Source organism: Podarcis tiliguerta, assembly GCF_965153285.1.
Source record: "Podarcis tiliguerta genome assembly, chromosome: 6".
In the NCBI taxonomy this organism is placed as follows: domain Eukaryota; kingdom Metazoa; phylum Chordata; class Lepidosauria; order Squamata; family Lacertidae; genus Podarcis; species Podarcis tiliguerta.
Window position 1 is genome coordinate 10,428,662 of NC_139539.1, and position 19,774 is coordinate 10,448,435.

At 45.4% G+C, this 19,774-nt stretch overlaps 1 protein-coding gene and 1 long non-coding RNA gene across 2 annotated transcripts in view; one reads left to right on the top strand and one right to left on the bottom strand.

Annotated features, from left to right (window-relative positions):
* LAMA5 (laminin subunit alpha 5) overlaps positions 1 to 19,774 on the top strand; it is a 207,426-nt gene that overhangs the window by 88,320 nt on the left and 99,332 nt on the right. Inside the window, exons 7-14 of the mRNA XM_083447232.1 lie at positions 10,101 to 10,216; positions 12,704 to 12,822; positions 14,064 to 14,154; positions 14,956 to 15,090; positions 15,495 to 15,557; positions 15,733 to 15,873; positions 17,160 to 17,297; positions 17,903 to 18,037. Of these exons, the coding sequence (XP_083303358.1) occupies positions 10,101 to 10,216; positions 12,704 to 12,822; positions 14,064 to 14,154; positions 14,956 to 15,090; positions 15,495 to 15,557; positions 15,733 to 15,873; positions 17,160 to 17,297; positions 17,903 to 18,037 (938 nt within the window). The remainder of the gene's footprint in view (positions 1 to 10,100; positions 10,217 to 12,703; positions 12,823 to 14,063; positions 14,155 to 14,955; positions 15,091 to 15,494; positions 15,558 to 15,732; positions 15,874 to 17,159; positions 17,298 to 17,902; positions 18,038 to 19,774) is intronic.
* On the bottom strand, positions 671 to 12,802 carry LOC310680773. The gene is made up of 3 exons (XR_014512931.1): positions 12,686 to 12,802; positions 12,127 to 12,317; positions 671 to 867 (listed from the first exon to the last, which is right to left on the bottom strand). It is a non-coding gene; the product is annotated as an uncharacterized lncRNA (long non-coding RNA).

The window sequence follows — 19,774 nt, forward strand, 5'->3', positions numbered from 1 at the left end:
GGTCCCAGACTGTGATCAAGAGCACGACTTAATTCTACAGAGGAGAACAGTTGCCTTGAAAGCCTGAGAAGTTTAGTCATAGGTACTGCAGACTCATTTATTTGGTTTATAGCAGACTAAACATAATTAAGAATAGGAGAGACTGAACTATCCGTATGTTGGTAAAGAATTCTTTCAAGGTCAGAGTTTTCATAAATAACTGCCACCATACTTTATAGGGTCCAATATTTCCACCGTGAGCCTGTCAAAATTAGGATAAGTGTTTGAGAATCCAAGTTCAGTAATATTGGGCACTGTGCCTGGCTATTCATTCAAGTGGACTCTTTCCATTCATTAAGAGTGACCGGGAAATGCAGTGGTATCTTTGTCAATCTCCTAAATGGGAGCAAACTGTGAGAATTACAAACTCCTTCTTTAAATCCTTTCCTCTCCAGCATGAATCTCCAACTCCCCCATAAGACACACATGTAAGCATAACACCATCGTAGGCATATAACTGCAACTATCCCAAACCAGGGTTTTCTTCTTAACCAGTGTTTGAAACCAAGGTTTGACTAAGGGCAGCTGTGCTGATCTGCATCTCTATAGCTAAATGGCCTATACTGGGGATGTGGGCAGGGATCCTCTCTGGTGCTGTTTTCTGTTGCTGGTACATTGAAACCCCAAGCGCCCTGGAGAGAATGGGAGGGCTGTTCATTCCAGCTCTGCTTCCTGAGGTGAAATGTTACTGTTCTCTGCTGTCAGCTCATTATGCAGGAGTCCCTATTCCACTGCAGTGAATTAGTGAGAAGCAGGCCTCACTCCTTCTTGGTATGGATATGGCCGTCCTCAGCATGTATTTGAAGCCGAAATGGGAACACATTTCATCTGCGTTTTGAAAGAGCACAGACAAAAACGGGGGGGGGGGGAGTTCTGCTTTCCTTAACACAATACAGTGGTACCCTGCAAGACGAATGCCTCGGAAGATGAAAAACCCGCTAGACGAAAGGGTTTTTCATTTTCTGATGTGCTTCGCAAGACGGATTTTTCTAAGGGCTTGCTTCGCTAGACGAAACAGCCCTGCCTCTCCTGTCATAGTGACGGTCACTGCACACACGCACGCTTGCTTCCCCACTCCTCCGGCTCCCTCCCACCTTCCTGCTGACGGCTCCTCCGGCCCCCTCCCACCTTCCGGCCGACCTTCCGACCTATCGGCTGCCTCGCGCCGCTGCCCACCGCCCTCGCGCACTCCCCTCAGGAGCCGTTGCCACCAGCAGCCAGCGTTGCAGCCGGAGTCGCACTCCTGAGCCCCGCCGCCCTTCAGCAGCCACGTCGCGCGGTGTCCACACGGCGCGGGTGAGTCCAAGGACCGGCTGCGGCAGCTGCCCTGCTTCTCCGCACCCCTCCCCGCCGTGGTGCTTCGCAAGATGAAAAAACTCGCTCTACAAAAAAACTTGCAGAACGAATTAATTTCGTCTTGCGAGGCACCACTGTACAACTTCAAAAAGCAGACTTACCTAAAACACTATGATGAAACATACAGACAAATATTAAGAATGCACTTCTGTATTCTACCTACAGGTCAGATGACATTTAGAAATAAGCGCTATTTAGATGAATCAGCCAGAAAGGTTTCGAAATAAAGTCCTCTTCAGGGGTCAAGCCTTTGTCATTCATAGGCTTCAGTATAAAAAATTCATTAACTTGAGTAGATATAAAACTTGTCCAAATGGAAGAGATGTAAACACCCTTTGGTTTCTAATTCCAGTGCAAACATCCAAATAAAGATGCTAATGCTTTTCAAACATTTTTTTAAAAATCTCTTGCAATGTGTATAGATCATGATTGTATAACTTATAATCGGATGTTTTACCATAACTCTTTTTGAAAGCGCACTAAGCCAGGAATTCCTTGCCTCTCCAGAAGGTTTAGCCCAGGACGGCACAGAACCTCCACCCTCTGTGTTGTTGATATGACCATACAGGCAAAGTGTTGGGTCAGGTGACTGTTCCAAAAAGGAGCTGTTAACTATGAAGTTTTTGGTCAGCTGTTTTGCAGGGTGCATTTTGGCAAGCTGTCCCCCCCACCCCCTCCCTACTCTCAGACTTTGCCGTGTGCCCATGATAATGAATGGAATTTCCCTTTATTGATAAGAACTGTCTGGCTTTTGTAAGTAAGACCTATTGTCAGTAATAAGCCATAGTAGGAACCCATGTGTAGCATTCCAGTTCCAAAAACAGCCTGTGTGTGTATGGTTGCATGTTCTATGAATGCACACGAAATGGCTCAATTACTAGATTTTAGTACTTTTCTGGAGTTCAGTAGCACGCTGAATTCTGTCGCCTGAGGCACGCTCCCCCAGTTTGCCTAATGGTAGGGCCAGTCCTGACCAGAACTCAATTTCAATCTAGAAACTCAAGAATTTTCGGCCGTTTCTGCCTAACTATTGAGTGAATAAACTTCATTGTTTAAAGCCGTAGGCCACCACAATACAAGCGCAGCAAACAAACGTTTTGACACATTCAGCAAATCTGTATATAAAAAAGAAACAGAACAATAATACTAACGCTCCCCCAGTGTAAATCATGCATTGCCCTTCTACAGTAAGCTGTCTAGGTATTCAAAATAACTATTGCCTAACTATTGTTTCGCAAAATTTCCATGGCCTTGTTATTTTAAGAGTTCAGGATAAGTTACCCAGTGAGTTTTTCAGGGTCTTCACAGTCTAGGCACTGAAAAGGCCCCCTCTATTGAGCAAGGCTCAAAGGATTGCACGTTCCTTCCCACGAACAGTGGTTTTATTTTTCTCCCAGCCATCTTCTAACATTACGACTCTAGTGGTCTCCAGCCAATATTGAATCAGTAAAAAAGAAAAGAAAATGAAAATAAAGAGAGTTCTTGTCTGAGTTTGGCACCTCTCCCTACCCTGAAAGAATAAATAAAAAAAGTATTGATTTGATTCCCGCTTGTGTTCTAGCAATGCTTGGATGTATCTCTTAGCAATATTGTATAACGAAGCAGCTGCGTCACCCAAAAAGATTTCTTGACAGGGAGAGACCACACTTTACCTGTAGTCTGAAAGGCATTTTTTGGGGGAAACTCCAGGGATTCCCTGCTGAACTTGGCAGAGGTTCCACTAATGACTTCAGCGAAACTCGGATGCTACTGTCTATGCATTCCCTGCCCCCAATGAGTGTGTCTGATCGCAATGTGAAAACGGACATTCTTTTGCGCTGTATTCACGTAGATGCGGCAGGGGTAATACATGGATAATCAGTGCCAGTGGCGTAACGTGGGGGTGCAGGGGGGGCCGGCCGCACCGGGCATAACATCTGGGGGGGGGAGCTCGCACTCGCAGCTCTCTGCCCCTACCTGGCTCACTCACCCTCTCTCACTGCAGTGCTGGCTGTGCGAATCCGATCCGAGCCGCCGGGTCGCCGCCCACTGGGGAGGGGAGGGTGCCAGGTGTGCGGTGCGGTGCGGAGCGGAGAGAGAGCGAGGGACTATCTGGGGGAGGGACAGTGCAGCGGGGGGGGGGTGCACATTACTTGCCTTGCCCCGGGTGCTGACAACCCACGCTACGCCACTGATCAGTGCTGTGGGTGGACAAATGAAGGCATGGAAATGAGACAGAGAGAAAGAGTGCCATCACCCAACACGAAGATGGATTCAGCCAGTTTTGATTTCTCTGCATCCCAGTCCCCTTCCAATGCTGCCTACCTCATCTGATGATGGGGAGGCCACTGCTGATTCCAAGCAGCCTTCCTGCAGGGTAGCATATCTCTTTTGGTGCCATTTCCTGCTTCTTATGGGTAGCCTTTCTGTTAGGGAAGTTAGAGAAATTTTGGCAGGGGCTGTGTGTTTACTTATTGAAAGAGATGTGTGGCTTATGCATACAGCTGTACAGTGGTACCTCGGTTTAAGAACAGCCCTGTTTACGAACTATTCAGTATACAGCGGTACCTCGGGTTACATATGCTTCAGGTTACATACGCTTCAGGTTACAGGCTCCGCTAACCCAGAAATAGTACCTCGGGTTAAGAACTTTTCTTCAGGATGAGAACAGAAATCGTGCGGGGGCAGTGGGAGGTCCCGTTAGCTAAAGTGGTGCTTCAGGTTAAGAACAGTTTCAGGTTAAGAACGGACCTCCAGAACGAATTGAGTACGTAACCAGAGGTACCACTATACTTTTGTGAATTGTTATTAAGGAAATGATTGTTTTTCTCCTTGCAATAAAGTACAGCAGAAAGGTTGTCCAAATATAAGCAGTTTACTTATTAAACCTCACCATAATTTCATAAATATCTGTTTTTGTATTTCTAATAGTATAACCAAATCAGTAATTCTTGATATAACTGTAAGAAGTACTCTGAAAATTTATTATTAAAAAAATGAAACCTTCATCTGGTTGTAAATATTAAGATTATACCAGCAAGAATGAGTCTTTCTGTAAAAAATAATAATTATTCAAATCAAGTCTTACTGACTAGTGATTTAAATCGCGATGTAAATCGTGATTTACATCTATTTGATTTAAATCAAATCCACCCTGAGCCATAGGTAGCAAATACTGGTAGTTATATGGGCCCGTTTTAGTGATTACTTTGCCAGCAGATTTGTTTAGCTTATTTGCATGATTTCCTTTGGCAAAAAGTACAGAGAAAATAAAACTCACAAATTTGCAGAATATATTCAAAATAAAAATGCGGGTTCAAAATGACCGTAACATTATAAACTCATTGATACTGGAAACATTGGGGAAAAGACAAAATTCATTTGTCAGAATTTGAGCAAGGATGATGTTTGCAGCACAAAAGCAAATTGCCTTTAAACTGGGTGTGTGTGCTGTGTTGGCCCTTCAGCCTTTTAAAGCATTTTCATTGCTTCACAGAATGTTCCTGAGTCACATTTCACGTCAATGAGAAGGGCAATGGTTACAGTAAAGAAGTGCATTCCTGGTTTAGCCCACCAAAGTGTATATATTCAATCAATGAAAAATGTAAACACTGAAGTAAGCACATTGATGTGTAATTCATTACACAGAGCACTTGACATAGGAGGTGCTATGGAGTTTCAGTAACGGACAGGCATGCTGAACGTCTTTGCTTATCTCCACCAGCAATGTAAACTATTTCTGGGTTTCTAGACTTGTAGGCATGTTCTCTGTGCTAAAGACACCAGTCCTTGGATTGAAAGATAGGAAAGGTATCAGGCCTGGCTATAGGTACCTCAGTAAAAGTATTTGGACTGGTTTGCTGCTGCTGTTGTTTAGTCGTGTCCGACTCTTCGTGACCCCATGGACCAGAGGATTTCCTGGCTCTTGCTTACAGGCTTGCAAACTATCTGATGTTGACTGCCCAAACAAGCTAATTTTCTTTGCACAAATGCTGTGAATTGTCAACATGGCAAGGTGGGATAGGGTTGCTCATGTTGCAGTAAGAGCGAGGTTTGTTATTAAAGGCATCCGTAGCTTTTTATCGGAGTGAATGTAGAGTTGTAGCTTTGGTTCAGCAGGGAATGAATCTGCATCATGCAATGCAGTTCCCAAAGGCCCTTTCCAAATCTTCAGAGCAGAGTTTTGCAGAGTGCAATGCCCTCCATGCATCATTCTTTTCCTTATTTCTGAATAGGGAACTTCCAGCTCTTCTTGTTCCATTGCTAATGATGTGAGGCTATTAGCATGACCTTCGCATCCTGCCTGGGAGATTTAGAAGCTTCTGGTTTGTTGCTGCTAGAAACAGAAAGTTATACCTTGGCCAGATCCAGGAAGGTGGTTCATGTAATCTTAATTTCTCTACTGGGGAGCCAGCGTGGTGTAGTGGTTAAGAGTGGTAGTCTCGTAATCTGGGGAACCGGGTTCGATTCCCCGCTCCTCCACATGCAGCTGCTGGGTGACCTTGGTTAGTCACACTTCTCTGAAGTCTCTCAGCCCCACTCACCTCACAGAGTGTTTGTTATGGGGGAGGAAGGGAAAGGAGAATGTTAGCCACTTTGAGACTCCTGAAGGGGAGTGAAAGGCGGGATATTAAATCCGAACTCTTCTCCTCCTCCTCCTCCTCCTCCTCCTCCTCCTCCTCCTCCTCCTCCTCCTTCTTCTCTCATGAAGCTCAAGAGTGTTTCTTTTGTCCCTCTTCTTTGCTCTTAAGGCTCACCATTCCCTTTTATAAACATTTCTTTATGGTCCAGTTCATATTTATGGGAAATTTATGAATTGAGCTGGGCTCCTGCTTGAGGAGCCCACTCACTCTGGCTATCTATTTTTCTCAATGAGCTCTCAATGACTCAGAGAATGTGCCAACTTCAGCTGTTCCTTTATTCTTCTTTATGTGGTTCCTGTTTATAATAGGTAAGCACGTTTCTGCAGATCCTCATTAACGTGTATGAGTTTGCAAAAGTTCTGCAGGTTTTACCAATACTGCTGTGTGCAGCTATGGTCTGAATTTTGGCCAGTGAAGAAGGTGCAAGACATTCAGCTAATGCAACATGTCAATGGAAAACTGCTCATACAATGGGGCCTTTCAAAATTTGTGTTTCAGTCTTAGAAGTCATAATCCTTATCCCACTTTCCTCCCACAACCAAACCGCTGAATCTTAAAACACACACTCGCCACTTTTGGATATTACCGTAAACCCGGGATATTAATCATGCTGCCCTTCAGATGTTGTGAGCAACAACTCCCACCATCACCTACTATTGACATTTCAGGTTTTAGCTGCATCCTCTGGTCTGCAGTGAGACAAGGCATGGTGCCAGGCAGCACTCAGGTTGGATGCAAGGAGAGGTTGAGCAAAGCAAGGCAAGACGTGAGGCAAGGCTCATCCTGTCCTATATGACTGCAGGGCTCTCTTGTTCCTTCAGCAACAAACTTCAGCTCAGCCCTCTACAGTGGCAGCATGCCAGAACCTTGCACTCCACAGTGCCATTTTACCCACCAAACAAAAATGCTGTCTGTTGTGTCAGACTGGTGGGTAATACAGTTTTGTCCCGGCTTTTATCCATGCAATTACTCATTCCCCCCTCCAGGCTTGCCTCTCCCTCCTATGGCACACGCACGCACTGTTCTCTTGTTCAAAACAAACGGCTTAAAAATACACGCACTTTATTAAAACTATCACAAATAGACAGGGAGGTATATAGCCTGCTTTAGATGCACGCTCATGTCTTTCCATCAAAGGCACAAATCACAGTTGTTAGCGCACGTTGCACTGGAAGGGACTTTTTCAGTTAAATAGGCCAACTGCAGTGGTCTACCACTGTGATGGAGCAGCAGGGGCCTCTGATCTTACTGGGCCTTCTGCAATGGGCCACCAAGTCTGAGAATGGCAGTAGAATGGGCTGGAGGGATACTGGCTGCACAGGCTTATCTGGTGGAAGTGCTTCTGCGGCTGGCCCTGTGTGCCCTTCTACTTGTTCAGAGCTCATAACTTCATCCCATGAAGAAGGCAAATTGATTCTAGGGTTGTGACAGGTTGATTGGAACGGAGGGCACCATGTCTGCTATCCCTGTGCTAACCATAATTTGGCACAACTAGAATAAGTCTAAGTGAGCCTTGGACTCACATCTTCTGAGCTTGTGTTTCCAGTTTTCATCTGTTGTTGTTTAGTCGTGTCCAACTCTTTGTGACCCCATGGACCAGAGCACGCCAGGCCCTCCTGTCTTCCACTGCCTCCCGCAGTTTGGTCAAACTCATGCTGGTAGCTTCGAGAACACTGCCCAACCATCTTGTCCTCTGTTGTCCCCTTCTCCTTGTGCCCTCCATCTTTCCTAACATCTGGGTCTTTTCCAGGGAGTCTTCTCTTCTTATGAGGTGGCCAAAGTATTGGAGCCTCAGCTTCACGATCTGTCCTTCCAGTGAGCACTCAGGGCTGATTTCCTTCAGAATGGAGAGGTTTGATCTTCTTGCAGCCCACGGGACTCTCAAGAGTCTCCTCCAGCACCGTAATTCAAAAACACCAATTCTTCAGCAATCAGCCTTCTTTATGGTCCAGCTCTCACTTCCATACATCACTACTGGGAAAACCATAGCTTTAACTATATGGACCTTTGTTGGCAAGGTGATGTCTCTGCTTTTTAAGATGCTGTCTAGGTTTGTCATCGTTTTTCTCCCAAGAAGCTGGCGTCTGTCACCCTCTGCAGTGATCACGGAGCCCATTTTTCATTAGCCACAGTTTATTGTGTCATCTGAACAAGAAACCCCTGTTATTGTTTAGTATGGTGTGCTTCGAAATGTCTTGTGAGTTTAGACAACACGACAAGACTTGATAAATCAGAAATCGGAAGCTAAAGCTTCTCCTCATGGTTACACCAGAGGAGGAGGGTGTAGCATGAGAGTCTAACAATAACAACAGTTTTATTACTTGCACCCCACCTATCTGACTGGGTTGCCCCAGCCACTCTGAAGCTTAATTAGGCTTGTTCTTGCCACTGTAAACTGTGGTTTAGTGTGATGTCTGAGCATGGCCAATCAGAATACCAATGATTCAGTATTCTGATAACCAGAGAGAAATATACAGGATACAGAATCTTCACTAATTACTGTAGCATTTGTTCAGTCATGGTGGAAACTTAAAAGCTGATGCAGATTACCTTCCTCCACGGTTGGTGCGAGTGCCACGAAGTTGATGTTGGATGGTTATCAATTTAATAGTCCCATCAATTTAATAGTCCCAGGATTAGTTTCCTCTATCTACTTGTGTGCTATCACCAATTGTGCTTCAGGGGGGTGAGGGAACAGATTTAGGGGGCATGTGAAAGGAGAGGAGAGCATTCTGTTGTGAAATCCCTTGGGCTGATGGAACTGTAGCCTTGTTGAGTACAACCCAGTGTCAGCTGCTACATATGGTGGTTGGAGGACCATCTTCTGCTCTTATCCCTACTGTCTGCCTATTGGCTCCGCATGCAAACCCAGGGACTCAATGGAAATACATGGGTGTGTACCTGAAACAGGCTGTCTACCACAGCTCCCTGTCTATTTCTTACAGCTTTTATAAAATGCATCTATTTTTAAGCCCTGAGTTTTGAATGAGCGAACTGTACGGGCGTGTGCCATAGGAGGGTGAGGCATGCCTGGAGGGGGAAATGAGTAATTGCACAGATAAAAGCTGGAGCAGAACTGTATTATCCATCAGCCTGACACAACAGAGCACATTTTTGTTGGGTGGGTATAATGGCACAGTGGAGTGCAAGTTTATGGCATGATGTCACCTTACCTAATAAATCGGCACCATGGTCCAGTCAGGACAAGATTCTAAGTCTTGCCTGGCGCCTCCAGAGCTGCCTGTTTAGTCAGAGCAAACCTCAGCTAACAAAATCACAGGGGAGGCGTAATCCGCCAGGAATTTCTCCTGCAGATTTCCCATTGAAATGAATGGCATTTGTGCAGCAATGCCCTGCTCCAACCACTGCTCCCACCCATCCTTTGGGCAGCTGCCACTCATTTGTCCTTGTCCAGGGGATATTCTTGGTATTAACATTCCAATGCTGTTAAACTGAAGTGCAGTGATACAATAGAGTTGTTGTTATTAATTCTTTAAAGAAGTCAAGTGGAAGTTTTTGAGAAGACGCAGTAAGAGAGGAGGAACACAGTTTTCTAGAGATAGTCCCAATACCATTCATTAGTAGCATGCAAATGACTGTATAAAAGTATAGATGTGCCCTTAAAAGTTTTACTGACCAAAAATGAATTACCCAGAGATCCTAGTAATACTTGTATTTCCTTTATGGCATTCTTCCTCATAGTTGTCAGATAGGAGCCCAATGCATTTTGCTTTTTGTGGCAAAGTATTTGGATCCTGCCCCTTCCCACTCCTTGGCAGTGTGCACCACATCAGAACTTACTGGTGCATTGTGAGACGCATTAAATAAATAGCCTCACACATCCACTGGGGGCTCTGTTCTGTAGTAATGCTTGTAAACGTAGGATACAGCATTCTCTGACACGCAGTATTGCGTGGACAAGCTGTCATTACTGTTCAAAATATTTAATTTCTGTGATGCCACTTGCAAAGTAAAGATGTAAGGCCAACGATACTGCTTAGGTTCATTCTTATAATAAAAAATCGACTTGTTTGGGGCCATTCACTCCAGGAGTAGTAAGCACGCTCTGTCTTCACTTGCCAGGTTACAGTGTGACTGTCAGCACAACACCTGTGGAGCATCATGTGATCGATGCTGCCCAGGCTTCAACCAGATGCCATGGAAACCAGCCACAACCGACAGCGCCAATGAATGTGAATGTAAGTTTTATCTTCCTATATACATAAAAATGTAAGACTGTCATCAGGCAGCCTCCATGGGAGGATTTGTATTTCCTCATCACAGTGCTGGATTTGCATGAAGTCAGGGTGACCTAGTGGAGCGGAAGAGAAGGCAGCTTGCACAACACCAGTGGGTGATTTAGAAGTTTTGATTAAAAAAGGGATAGAGAGAGCTGAGAGGAAAGTGGTGGTTTTAAACAGCAGAGATTGGAGTAAATAACCTTCATTCAGTGGAATATGTGAGGGGGAAAGGTTGAGTATAGCAAGAAGGGAGAGACACTAAAATGAAGAAGTTGCTTGTTTTAAACTGCCATTTTCCTCTTTCTCTGCCACTGCTTTACTCCAACTTCTGCTGTTGTTTAACAGGAATGAAGGAATGCTGAAAGGGGGGAAAAAAGTCTACTTTAAACTTTTCCCTCATGTGAGAGAGATAAAGGATGTGGAGCCCTCAAATATTCCATAGTACTTTCCCACAATCATGTATTCCACTCATAGTATCCTGTGTTGTCTTCAACATGAAGCTCCAGTTTTAATATAGTAATTTGGATGAGATATGTATTAACAAGGAAACAGTGCAGTGTCCACCAACTGAACTTGACCTCTAATTGAACAAGCGAACTGGCAAGCTTGCACTTGAGATTCAGCTCATCTTCAAGATGCAGTAACATATATCAGCATGGGATGTGCTGTCAAAGTGGGCTGTGGAATAGGAGAGAGGAGGTGGCATGGAAATGGAAGGTTGGTCCATGTGCAAGGGAGAGTTAAGAAGAATGAGGAAGAGGGGGGAAGGGTGTTGTAGAAAAGGAGGGAGTAGAAGGCATAGGAGGGGGGTTGAAGATGGAAGCAGGGCCATGAAAGGGTCTGAAGAACAGGAGGGGATGGTGGCTTCATAGTTGGGTGGAAAGTGGAAAAGGGAGCTCAGGAGCTGCCATGTGCGGGTGGAAGACGATGCAGGAGGTTACCACGGAGCGGTTTGTGTGCAAGGTGGGGGATTGCACAAAAGGGGGAGCAGCGTGGAAATGGAGCGAAGGTGAAAACAGGTGCAAAGCAGGACTGAAGAACAGGAGAGTGGCTTCAGAAATGGGTTTGGTCAGGTGCAAAACAAGCTTAGTAGTTGCATGGGGTAGGAAGGGAAAGCTCCAGTGGTGTAGGAAGGGGGGTGCGGGTCGCCCCGGGTGTCATCACTGAGGGAGGGGTGACGAAATGGCAAAAATATGTGTTTTTGAAAAAAATAACTCCTGCACGCCCCTTCCTATGCCACTGCTGGAGCACTCTCCCCTCGAGTGATTTCCAGAAACCAGAAGCAATGCTACCTCCAACCAGCCTTTATGGCCAGTAGCCTTCGACAGCCCTCTCCTCCAGGAATCTGCCTAATCCAGAGGCGTAACTACGTGAGGCGGGGGGCACCGGGTGTCACACCGCGGGGCCTGCAGTGTGCCTGAGCCACGCTTCTCTCCTGAGGTGGGCGGACTGCCTGCAAGCTCCGCACTGCTTTTTCAAGCAGTGTGGGGCTTGCGTCTGCCCACCTACAGCTGAGAGGGAGGCTGCAGAGAGGCTCCACACAGATACGCCACTGGGAAGCTCTAGGGGAGTATTTCTCAACTTGTGGGTCCCCAGATGTTGTTGGACTGACTACAACTCCCATCATTCCTAGCCAGCATGATCAGTGGTCAGGGATGATGGGAGTTGTAGTCCAACAACATCTGGGGACCCACAGGTTGAGAACCGCTGCTCTAGGGGGAATGGAACGAGGGGATTTGGCAAGTGACGTAAGCACAGGTACAGCCCCTAGTAGAATTTTTTATATATAAAAAAACCCCGAACTGGTTCATTCAGCTGTTTAATGTTACAGGCAGTTGCAGAACCAGAAATGAGCACACTTGATTTACCTGACGGTCGGTGTTGGCCTGCGTTTCACTCACATGCAGGGTTCAAAGAGAACAGAAATCTGACACTCTCATGCTTCGTTAGCTTTTGTTGGAGTGCAATGGGAGGATTCTGAAAACGAGTTTAAACTTAACCTCTTGTTCACTAGCCTAGCAGTGTGCGTGCTTCGCCCAGCAGATGCAGCTGATTCATTCTGTAATGGAGTATTAAATTAAAACAGTCACAACGCAGAATACTAACCACTATACGATCACGGCCAAAAGAAGCAGCCGCAGAGAGTGGGAAGAAGAAGAGGAAGTTTTCACAATGGAACAAAAATAAACAATGGGGTCCCCAAAGCACCTGTATTGGACCCTGAGCTGCTATTAAAGTTATTCATTATACATTACCTGGAGCTTGGTAAGCAGTGAGGTAGCTGGGTTGACACAAAACTGTTCTAACCCTAGGAGCTTCTGCAATCTGGTTGAATGGGCAGAAAGCATCATTCAAAACCCAGCAGTTAATTTTACTACTGCAAAAGGAAGAATATGTAAATCAGAGGCTGCGTCAGTTGTAACTCACCTTTTCTTGTCATCGCAGCCTGCAATTGCAACGGCCATGCCTATGATTGCTATTATGACCCAGAGGTGGATCTTCACAAGGCCAGCACAAATCGTGATGGTCAGCTTTCAGGTGGAGGTGTATGCATTGACTGCCAGGTAAGTCTTGGCTGCAGAACAAAGGGCGTTTGTGTCTCTTGGGTTGCTGTTGGCGTTGCCAGTGAAACTACTGCACTGGCCGTGAGAAAGCTGAGACCTGTTAAGAGGAAATGTGAGCTCTTAACGTTATCAGATTATATCCTAGAGGAAAATAACTGGAAAGGATCTGAAAAGAATATAATGCAGACTCTTATGGAGGCAGGATCCTTTAGGGATGGCCCATTGATCCTGACACGCAATGCTGATTATAGCATATCTCAAGTATCAAGAGCTGCTTCACTCCTTATGTAATTAGTGAGTGAACTCTCACCTCCCAAATGTACTGCTAGAGGACCATGTAACATGCAAGGCCCATATTAACATAGGCTACCTTATATACCTTATATATACCTTATACACCTATATACTTTATATAACTACATACTTATATAAGGACGCAGATGGCACTGTGGGTTAAACCACAGAGCCTAGGGCTTGCCGATCAGAAGGTCGGCGGTTCGAATCCCCACGATGGGGTGAGCTCCCGTTGCTCAGTCCCAGCTCCTGCGAACCTAGCAGTTCGAAAGCACATCAAAGTGCAAGTAGATAAATAGGTACTGCTCTGGCGGAAAGGTAAATGGTGTTTCCGTGCGCTGCTCTGCTTCACCGGAAGTGGCTTAGTCATTCTGGCCATATGACCCGGAAGCTGTACTTCGGCTCCCTTGGCCAGTAAAGCGAGATGAGCGCCGCAACCCCAGAGTCATCCGTGACTGGACCTAACGGTCAGGGGTCCCTTTACCTTTACCTTTTTACCTTATATGAACTGCCCCAGACCCTGCAATCAGCATCTAAGGCCATTCTTTGTGACCTCTTCCACGAGAGATCTGGAGGGTGGCAACATGAGAACGGGCCTTTTCTGTGGTGGCTCCCCATTTGTGCAGTGCTTTCCCTTGGGAGGCTCACTTGGCTCCTTCATTGCATATCTTTAGGCACTAATCTTCTCTGCATCATTCCAGTTTTTAGCGTATGTGCAGCCGAAGGTGAAAACATTTGTCTTCAGTCAGGCCTTGGGCTGCTTAATATTCTGTGATTCTTTAAATGCGTTTGTGGGAGATGAGTTATTCGTTCGTTTTTGCTTTATTGTGTGTTTTGTTTTCTCGTTTTGCGTTTTTATGTTGTGTGAACCACCCTGTGATCTTTAGATGAAGGGCGGCACACAAATTTAATTTATCACTGAAAATGCTGGACTTAATATTTTTCAGCATCACACAGCGGGGGTCAACTGTGAGAGGTGCAGCCCAGGATACTATAAATCCCCAGACCATCAAATAGATTCACCATACATTTGCTATCGTGAGTATGCTGCCTCATGTACATCATAGATACAGTCCAGTATCCAAAAGTGACATGTACAGTGTTGTGTTCAAGAGTACCTTTGTCTACCCCCCCCCCAAATGTTGGGGGCCCTGCAGAGCAGAACCCCATAAAGTGCTATTGAGAGAGAAAAAAATGCTGTTGAGGCTGGGGAAAACTGACTTTCTGCCATGTCTTGTGTGCTCTGAAGCAGTTCTCTAAATCTGCATGTCTTAAGTTTCAGTTACACAGTGCCAAGGTAACAAGCTCTTCTTATGTTCTTACCTTGCCCATAGTTTCTGGATTATAATAATAATAATTTATTATTTGTACCCCGCCCATCTGGCTGGGTTTCCCCAGCCACTCTGGGCGGCTTCCATAGAAACCAAAAATACACTAAAATATCACAGATTAAAAACTTCCCTGAAGAGGGCTGCATTGTATTCTTAATTGCTGGGGTTGATTATTTCATGCCAAATAGTGGTGGTGATGGGATTAGGATTTTTCAGAAGCTGTATTGAGACGCATCTGCTGATATTGTGGTTTGACCAGAGTATGTTTTAGGCAATGCAGGAGAACGGGCAAGAAATCTTTGTGGTTTAGGAAGGGTCAGGATATCATACACCAGATGGGCAGGGTATAAATAATAAATTCTTCTTCTTCTTCTTCACTTTAGCCCATAGTAAATATGGGTCACCCCGTTGAAGAGCAGCCCCGTTGTGGTCCGCGTGGACCAATGTGTACTCTCTGCCTCTGGTTTGAACTGGAAGAGGAAGTTCATTGTAATTTCTTCCTTTCTAGGTTGCAATTGCGACTCAGACTTCACAGATGGCACCTGTGAGGACCTCACTGGCCGCTGTTACTGCAAGCCGAATTACACAGGGGAGCACTGCGACTTGTGTGCAGACGGCTACGTGGAGTTCCCGCACTGTTATCGTACGTATTGCTCTCACAGCCCACGAGGCCTTTCAGAATAAGCTAAGCGCTGTGAGTTTCCAGAGCCAGCATTCTGGTCCTTGCCATGTTTGTGATGGAGCCTGCTTCAGGCTCTCTTTTTTGGATTACTGCACAGCAGCCTTGGCCTCTGGCTTCCAGAAATCCGCTTCTTACAGTGCCTTGCTAAACCTTTTAATGGGATTGCTGGTGGTGGTGTGTGTGTGTGGGGGATTTAGAGAGCGATAGAGCACTTAATTTCTGAACTGTAACAAAAGTAATATTTTGGAACCTAGAAGGGCTTATTTACAGAGGACTGGATTTATTTTAGACTAATGCATAGTGATGAATTCGTTACTTTTCTTGAGCATGGAACTAACATTTCCATTGTCTTTCCCTTCATTTAGCTGAACCAGTTTACTCATACAATGACACTGGAGAGCAAGTCCTCCCAGCTGGGCAGATAATAAGTAAGCTCATCTTCCTGTCCCCCCATCCCTACTTTTAAGAAATTACTATGCCTCCTTTTACTATGGTTGGTCCCTTAAGATCATTGCAGCAGTAAATTGTTGGCAATTGGGAGTCCTGGTGTACCATGTACACATTTAACTTAATCCTTTTTTCTTCCCTCTTGCCACTTTCCAGACTGCGACTGCAATGTAGCCGGGACAAGAGGGAACGCCTGCCGGAAAGATGCTCAAACGGGGTTGTGTTTGTGCAAACCCAACTTCCAAGGGACTCAGTGTGACCAGTGTGTGCCTGGGTACTATGGACCAGGTTGCCAACGTGAGTAAACGAAGCCAATGGGTTCTGCTGAACTCATAGGCAGCCCTCCTGTTTTGAGAGTTGAGAGAGTAGGCTTGCTTTTGTGGTTGTGGTGCTGTGGTTGCAACAGAGCTCTCAGTTTGCAGAGCTTTTCATAAGCCAGTGGTGGCCAAACCCGGCCCTCCAGCTGTTTTGGGACTACAACTCCCATCATCCTGAGCTAACAGAACCAGTGGTCAGGGATGATGGGGATTGTAGTCCCAAAACATCAGGAGGGCTGAATTTGGCCACCACTTTCATAAGCCAAAGCTACAACTCTTTGCCTCCAAGGAATGTATAGTCTAAAGGAGAGATGGGCAGGTTTCTGAGATCATAAGAGCCAACTCTTGGGGGCTTCGGCCCCCACAATGTAATATTTGAGGGAGCCAGACAACTCCCCCCCCCCCAGTTGATGGGCATTCCCATCCAAATGGTGTGTGTGTGCTACATCATGTGATTGATTATGTGGGGCGGGGCTTACTTGGGCCCTTGCAATATTTTATTCAGGTTGGTCCCCCTGTCTGAGATCTACTTCGTTTTGCACTAGAACCACAGGGTCTACCGATCAGTAAGGTAAAGGGACCCCTGACCATTTAAGTCCAGTCATGACCGACTCTGGGGTTGCGGCGCTCATCTTGCTTTATTGGCCAAGGGAGCCGGCGTACAGCTTCCGGGTCGTGTGGCCAGCATGACTAAGCCACTTCTGGCGAACCAGAGCAGTGCACAGAAATGCTGTTTACCTTCCCGCCAGAGTGGTACCTATTTATCTACTTGCACTTTGATGTGCTTTCGAACTGCTAGGTTGGCAGGAGCAGCGACCGAGTAACGGGAGCTCACCCCATTGCGGGGATTCGAACCGCTGACCTTCTGATCGGCAAGTCCTAGGCTCTGTGGCTTAACCCACAGCGCCATCCGTGTCTGAGATCTACTTCGTTTTTCACTAGAACCCCAGGGTCTACCGATCAGAGCCTTATGCAAAATACATCGTGGGCAATATCCAGCTAAGTCATACTAAGAGCAGGCCCTTTAAAATAAATGGACAAGATACTTAAGGCTATTTATTTCAATGGGCAACTATAATCCACAGTTTAGAATTCAAAGAGCAGGGTACCCCTGAGCCTAGGAATTCATTTTGAGTACCAGAAGTGAAATATCAAGTTTTGTCCCAATGGATTTGAAGAAAAACCTGGAATCAGATATGTCTGCTAGTTGCTGTTTTACAGTGAAGTGCACCCAAATAACCGTTTGTTTGTGTTTTGCTCCCACAGCATGCCAGTGCTCTGGCCCTGGCTACTATGATGGCACATGTGACAGTGAGACCGGCCAGTGTCTTTGTCGAGCTGGATTTGAAGGCTACACGTGCGATCAGTGTGCCCCTGGCTACTTCAACTACCCACTGTGCCAGCGTGAGTTTTCAGACACATCACCACATTAATCACTGTGGGCTTTGGCAAGTGTATGTTCTGCAAATGCCTGCATCTTTCTCTGTTCTCACGAGTTCCTATTGGTTGCACAGGGGCATTTGGGTATGTGCAGGCAGCATACCGTGAAGTCTCTCTCATGCTCAGTGGCTGTACTTGCACCCTTCCTCATCCTTCCACTGTAATCCTGTTTGGGTTTGTTCCTTCCCCCTTGCTCTGCCACTATACCAGCATTAGCCAAAAAGCTGAACATTATTTGAAAAACACAAAACTGGAAGCAGAACAAATTCTGCTAAGCCAAGTAATTATATGAAAATATTTTTCATTGTCTAATGCCAATAGGACGACAAGATTTTCATTTCCTTAGTACAAAATTTGTGTTTATTTTTTAAATGCAGCATAGATTCTTGAGTATGGGTTGGTGGGTGCAGATCCCGATTTCATTAGACCTGGCATTGTTCTGTCCCTTGGGTGCTCCCGAACACCTATCCTGTTAGCCTGCTTGGCCCATACCTAACCTTTGCAGTGATGCTCAAGTCCTCTATTTGAGACCCCAAAATTCTGAACCCTGGATATTATTTTCGTTGCAGTTTGTGGCTGCAGTGCTGTTGGGACATTGCCAGAAGGCTGCGATGCCTCTGGAAGGTGCTTCTGCAGGCCTGAATATGTTGGGCCTCACTGTGACCAGTGCAGCGTTGGATATCACTCATACCCTCACTGCCAAGGTATGCCAGGTTGTGAAACAGCTAGCAGGGAAGAGGCAGATTCTGTAATTAATTGACACAAAAGAAAGAAGTCTCTCTTCTATCAAATCAAGACCTAAGGAAAGGGTGTTATCTGCCACTGTTGTTGTGAAGAAAATCTCGGAAATGGGTGCAATGCATCTGCTAAAACCTGGGGTATTTCCCCTCCCCCTCATGTGCATTAGATACCTCCAAGAGGAGCTAGTTTCCTCTATTGCTCGAAGGCAAAGAACTGTGACTTCAAAGGACACTTTAGGCTTTCCCTTCCTGTTGACGTCTCAGTTCACTTCCTGCCTTTGTTCGGAGCAGAACACAGCTCTCCCTTGTATTTTCCAACATAAGATCTGCCCTCTTTTCCCTGTGATTCTTCCTTTTGTCTTTCTGACTCCTGTTCTTTTCAGATTATCTATACCTTGCCATCCTTTCTGATTCAGTAGTATCGGTGTTCTCTTCAGAAACAGGAATGTTACCAAGCAGTATTTTAATTTTTTTTGAATAAATTTTTATTAAGTTTTGCACAAATATCTCCAATCATACAAATTCCCAATTAACATATTTTCAATTTTAGGACTTCCCTCAACTTCTCTGACAATCACCCGTATTCAAAATTTTGTCTACGCATTCCTCAAATTTAGTATCGCCTTTTTTTAAAAAATAAATAAATAAATATCTTAACAGCCTTATTTGCATTTTTGCAATATTCCTTATTTTTTCACAAAGCTTCTTTAAAACCCACTAGCGTTGTTTGCTCATCACATACACTCTTCAAATACTCCGAAATTTTTTTCCAGTCCTCAATGAACTTGTGATCTCGTTGATATCTAATTTTCCCAGTTAACTTATCCAGTTCTGCATAGTCCATTAGCTTCATTCTCCATTCCTCCAGAGTCGGTAAATCATTTTTGGGCTATTAATATTCTCGCTGCTGTTATCGCGTACTGAAAGAGTTTACAGTCCTTTTTGTTAATTTCATTTCTCCTTATTCCTAGAAGGAAAGTTTCTGGTTTTTTTACAAAACTATATTTTAACATCTTCTTTAACTCATTGTATATCATCTCCGTTACCAAGCAGTATTTAGGGAACTCGTACCTGCATATTGCCTGTAATTTAAAACGGGGGAGAAGGTATCCAGACACATTAAAGCCCCCTAAAAGTATTTATGTGACAATGCCAGCTATCACATGGTCCTGCCACCCAATAGCTACAAAGGTTCATAAATGCTAGTCCCCTGTGTGTATGGACATGGCTACTGGAACCTGCTTGTTCTAGAACAGTGTGAGGAACCTTCACCCCTCCAGGTCTTGTTGAATGACAGCTTACATCATCCCAGGTCCTTGATCCTGCTTGCTGGGTCTGCTGGGCATTAAGAGTATAGAATAGAATCATGGAAGGGACCATGAGGGTCATCTAGTCCAACCCCCTGCAAAGCAGGACTCTTTCCCCCAACGTGAGGCTTGAACTCACGACCCTGAGATTAAGAGTCTCATGCTCTTCCAACCGAGCTGTGGTTCAGCAACATCTGGAGGGCCAAGGGTTCCTTCTACAAGGAAAGATAGCTTGTCTCGGAAGGGAAAGTTCAGCTGCCTGTTAAGAGACTGTGGCATTTGGTTTGGAATGAAATAATTAATTTTACAAGCAGACAAAATCATCAATATTCCAAGCGTGTCAAAAGCATGTTGGTGCCCTCGCCTATTGACTTCTGCAACCTCTTTCTGTGCT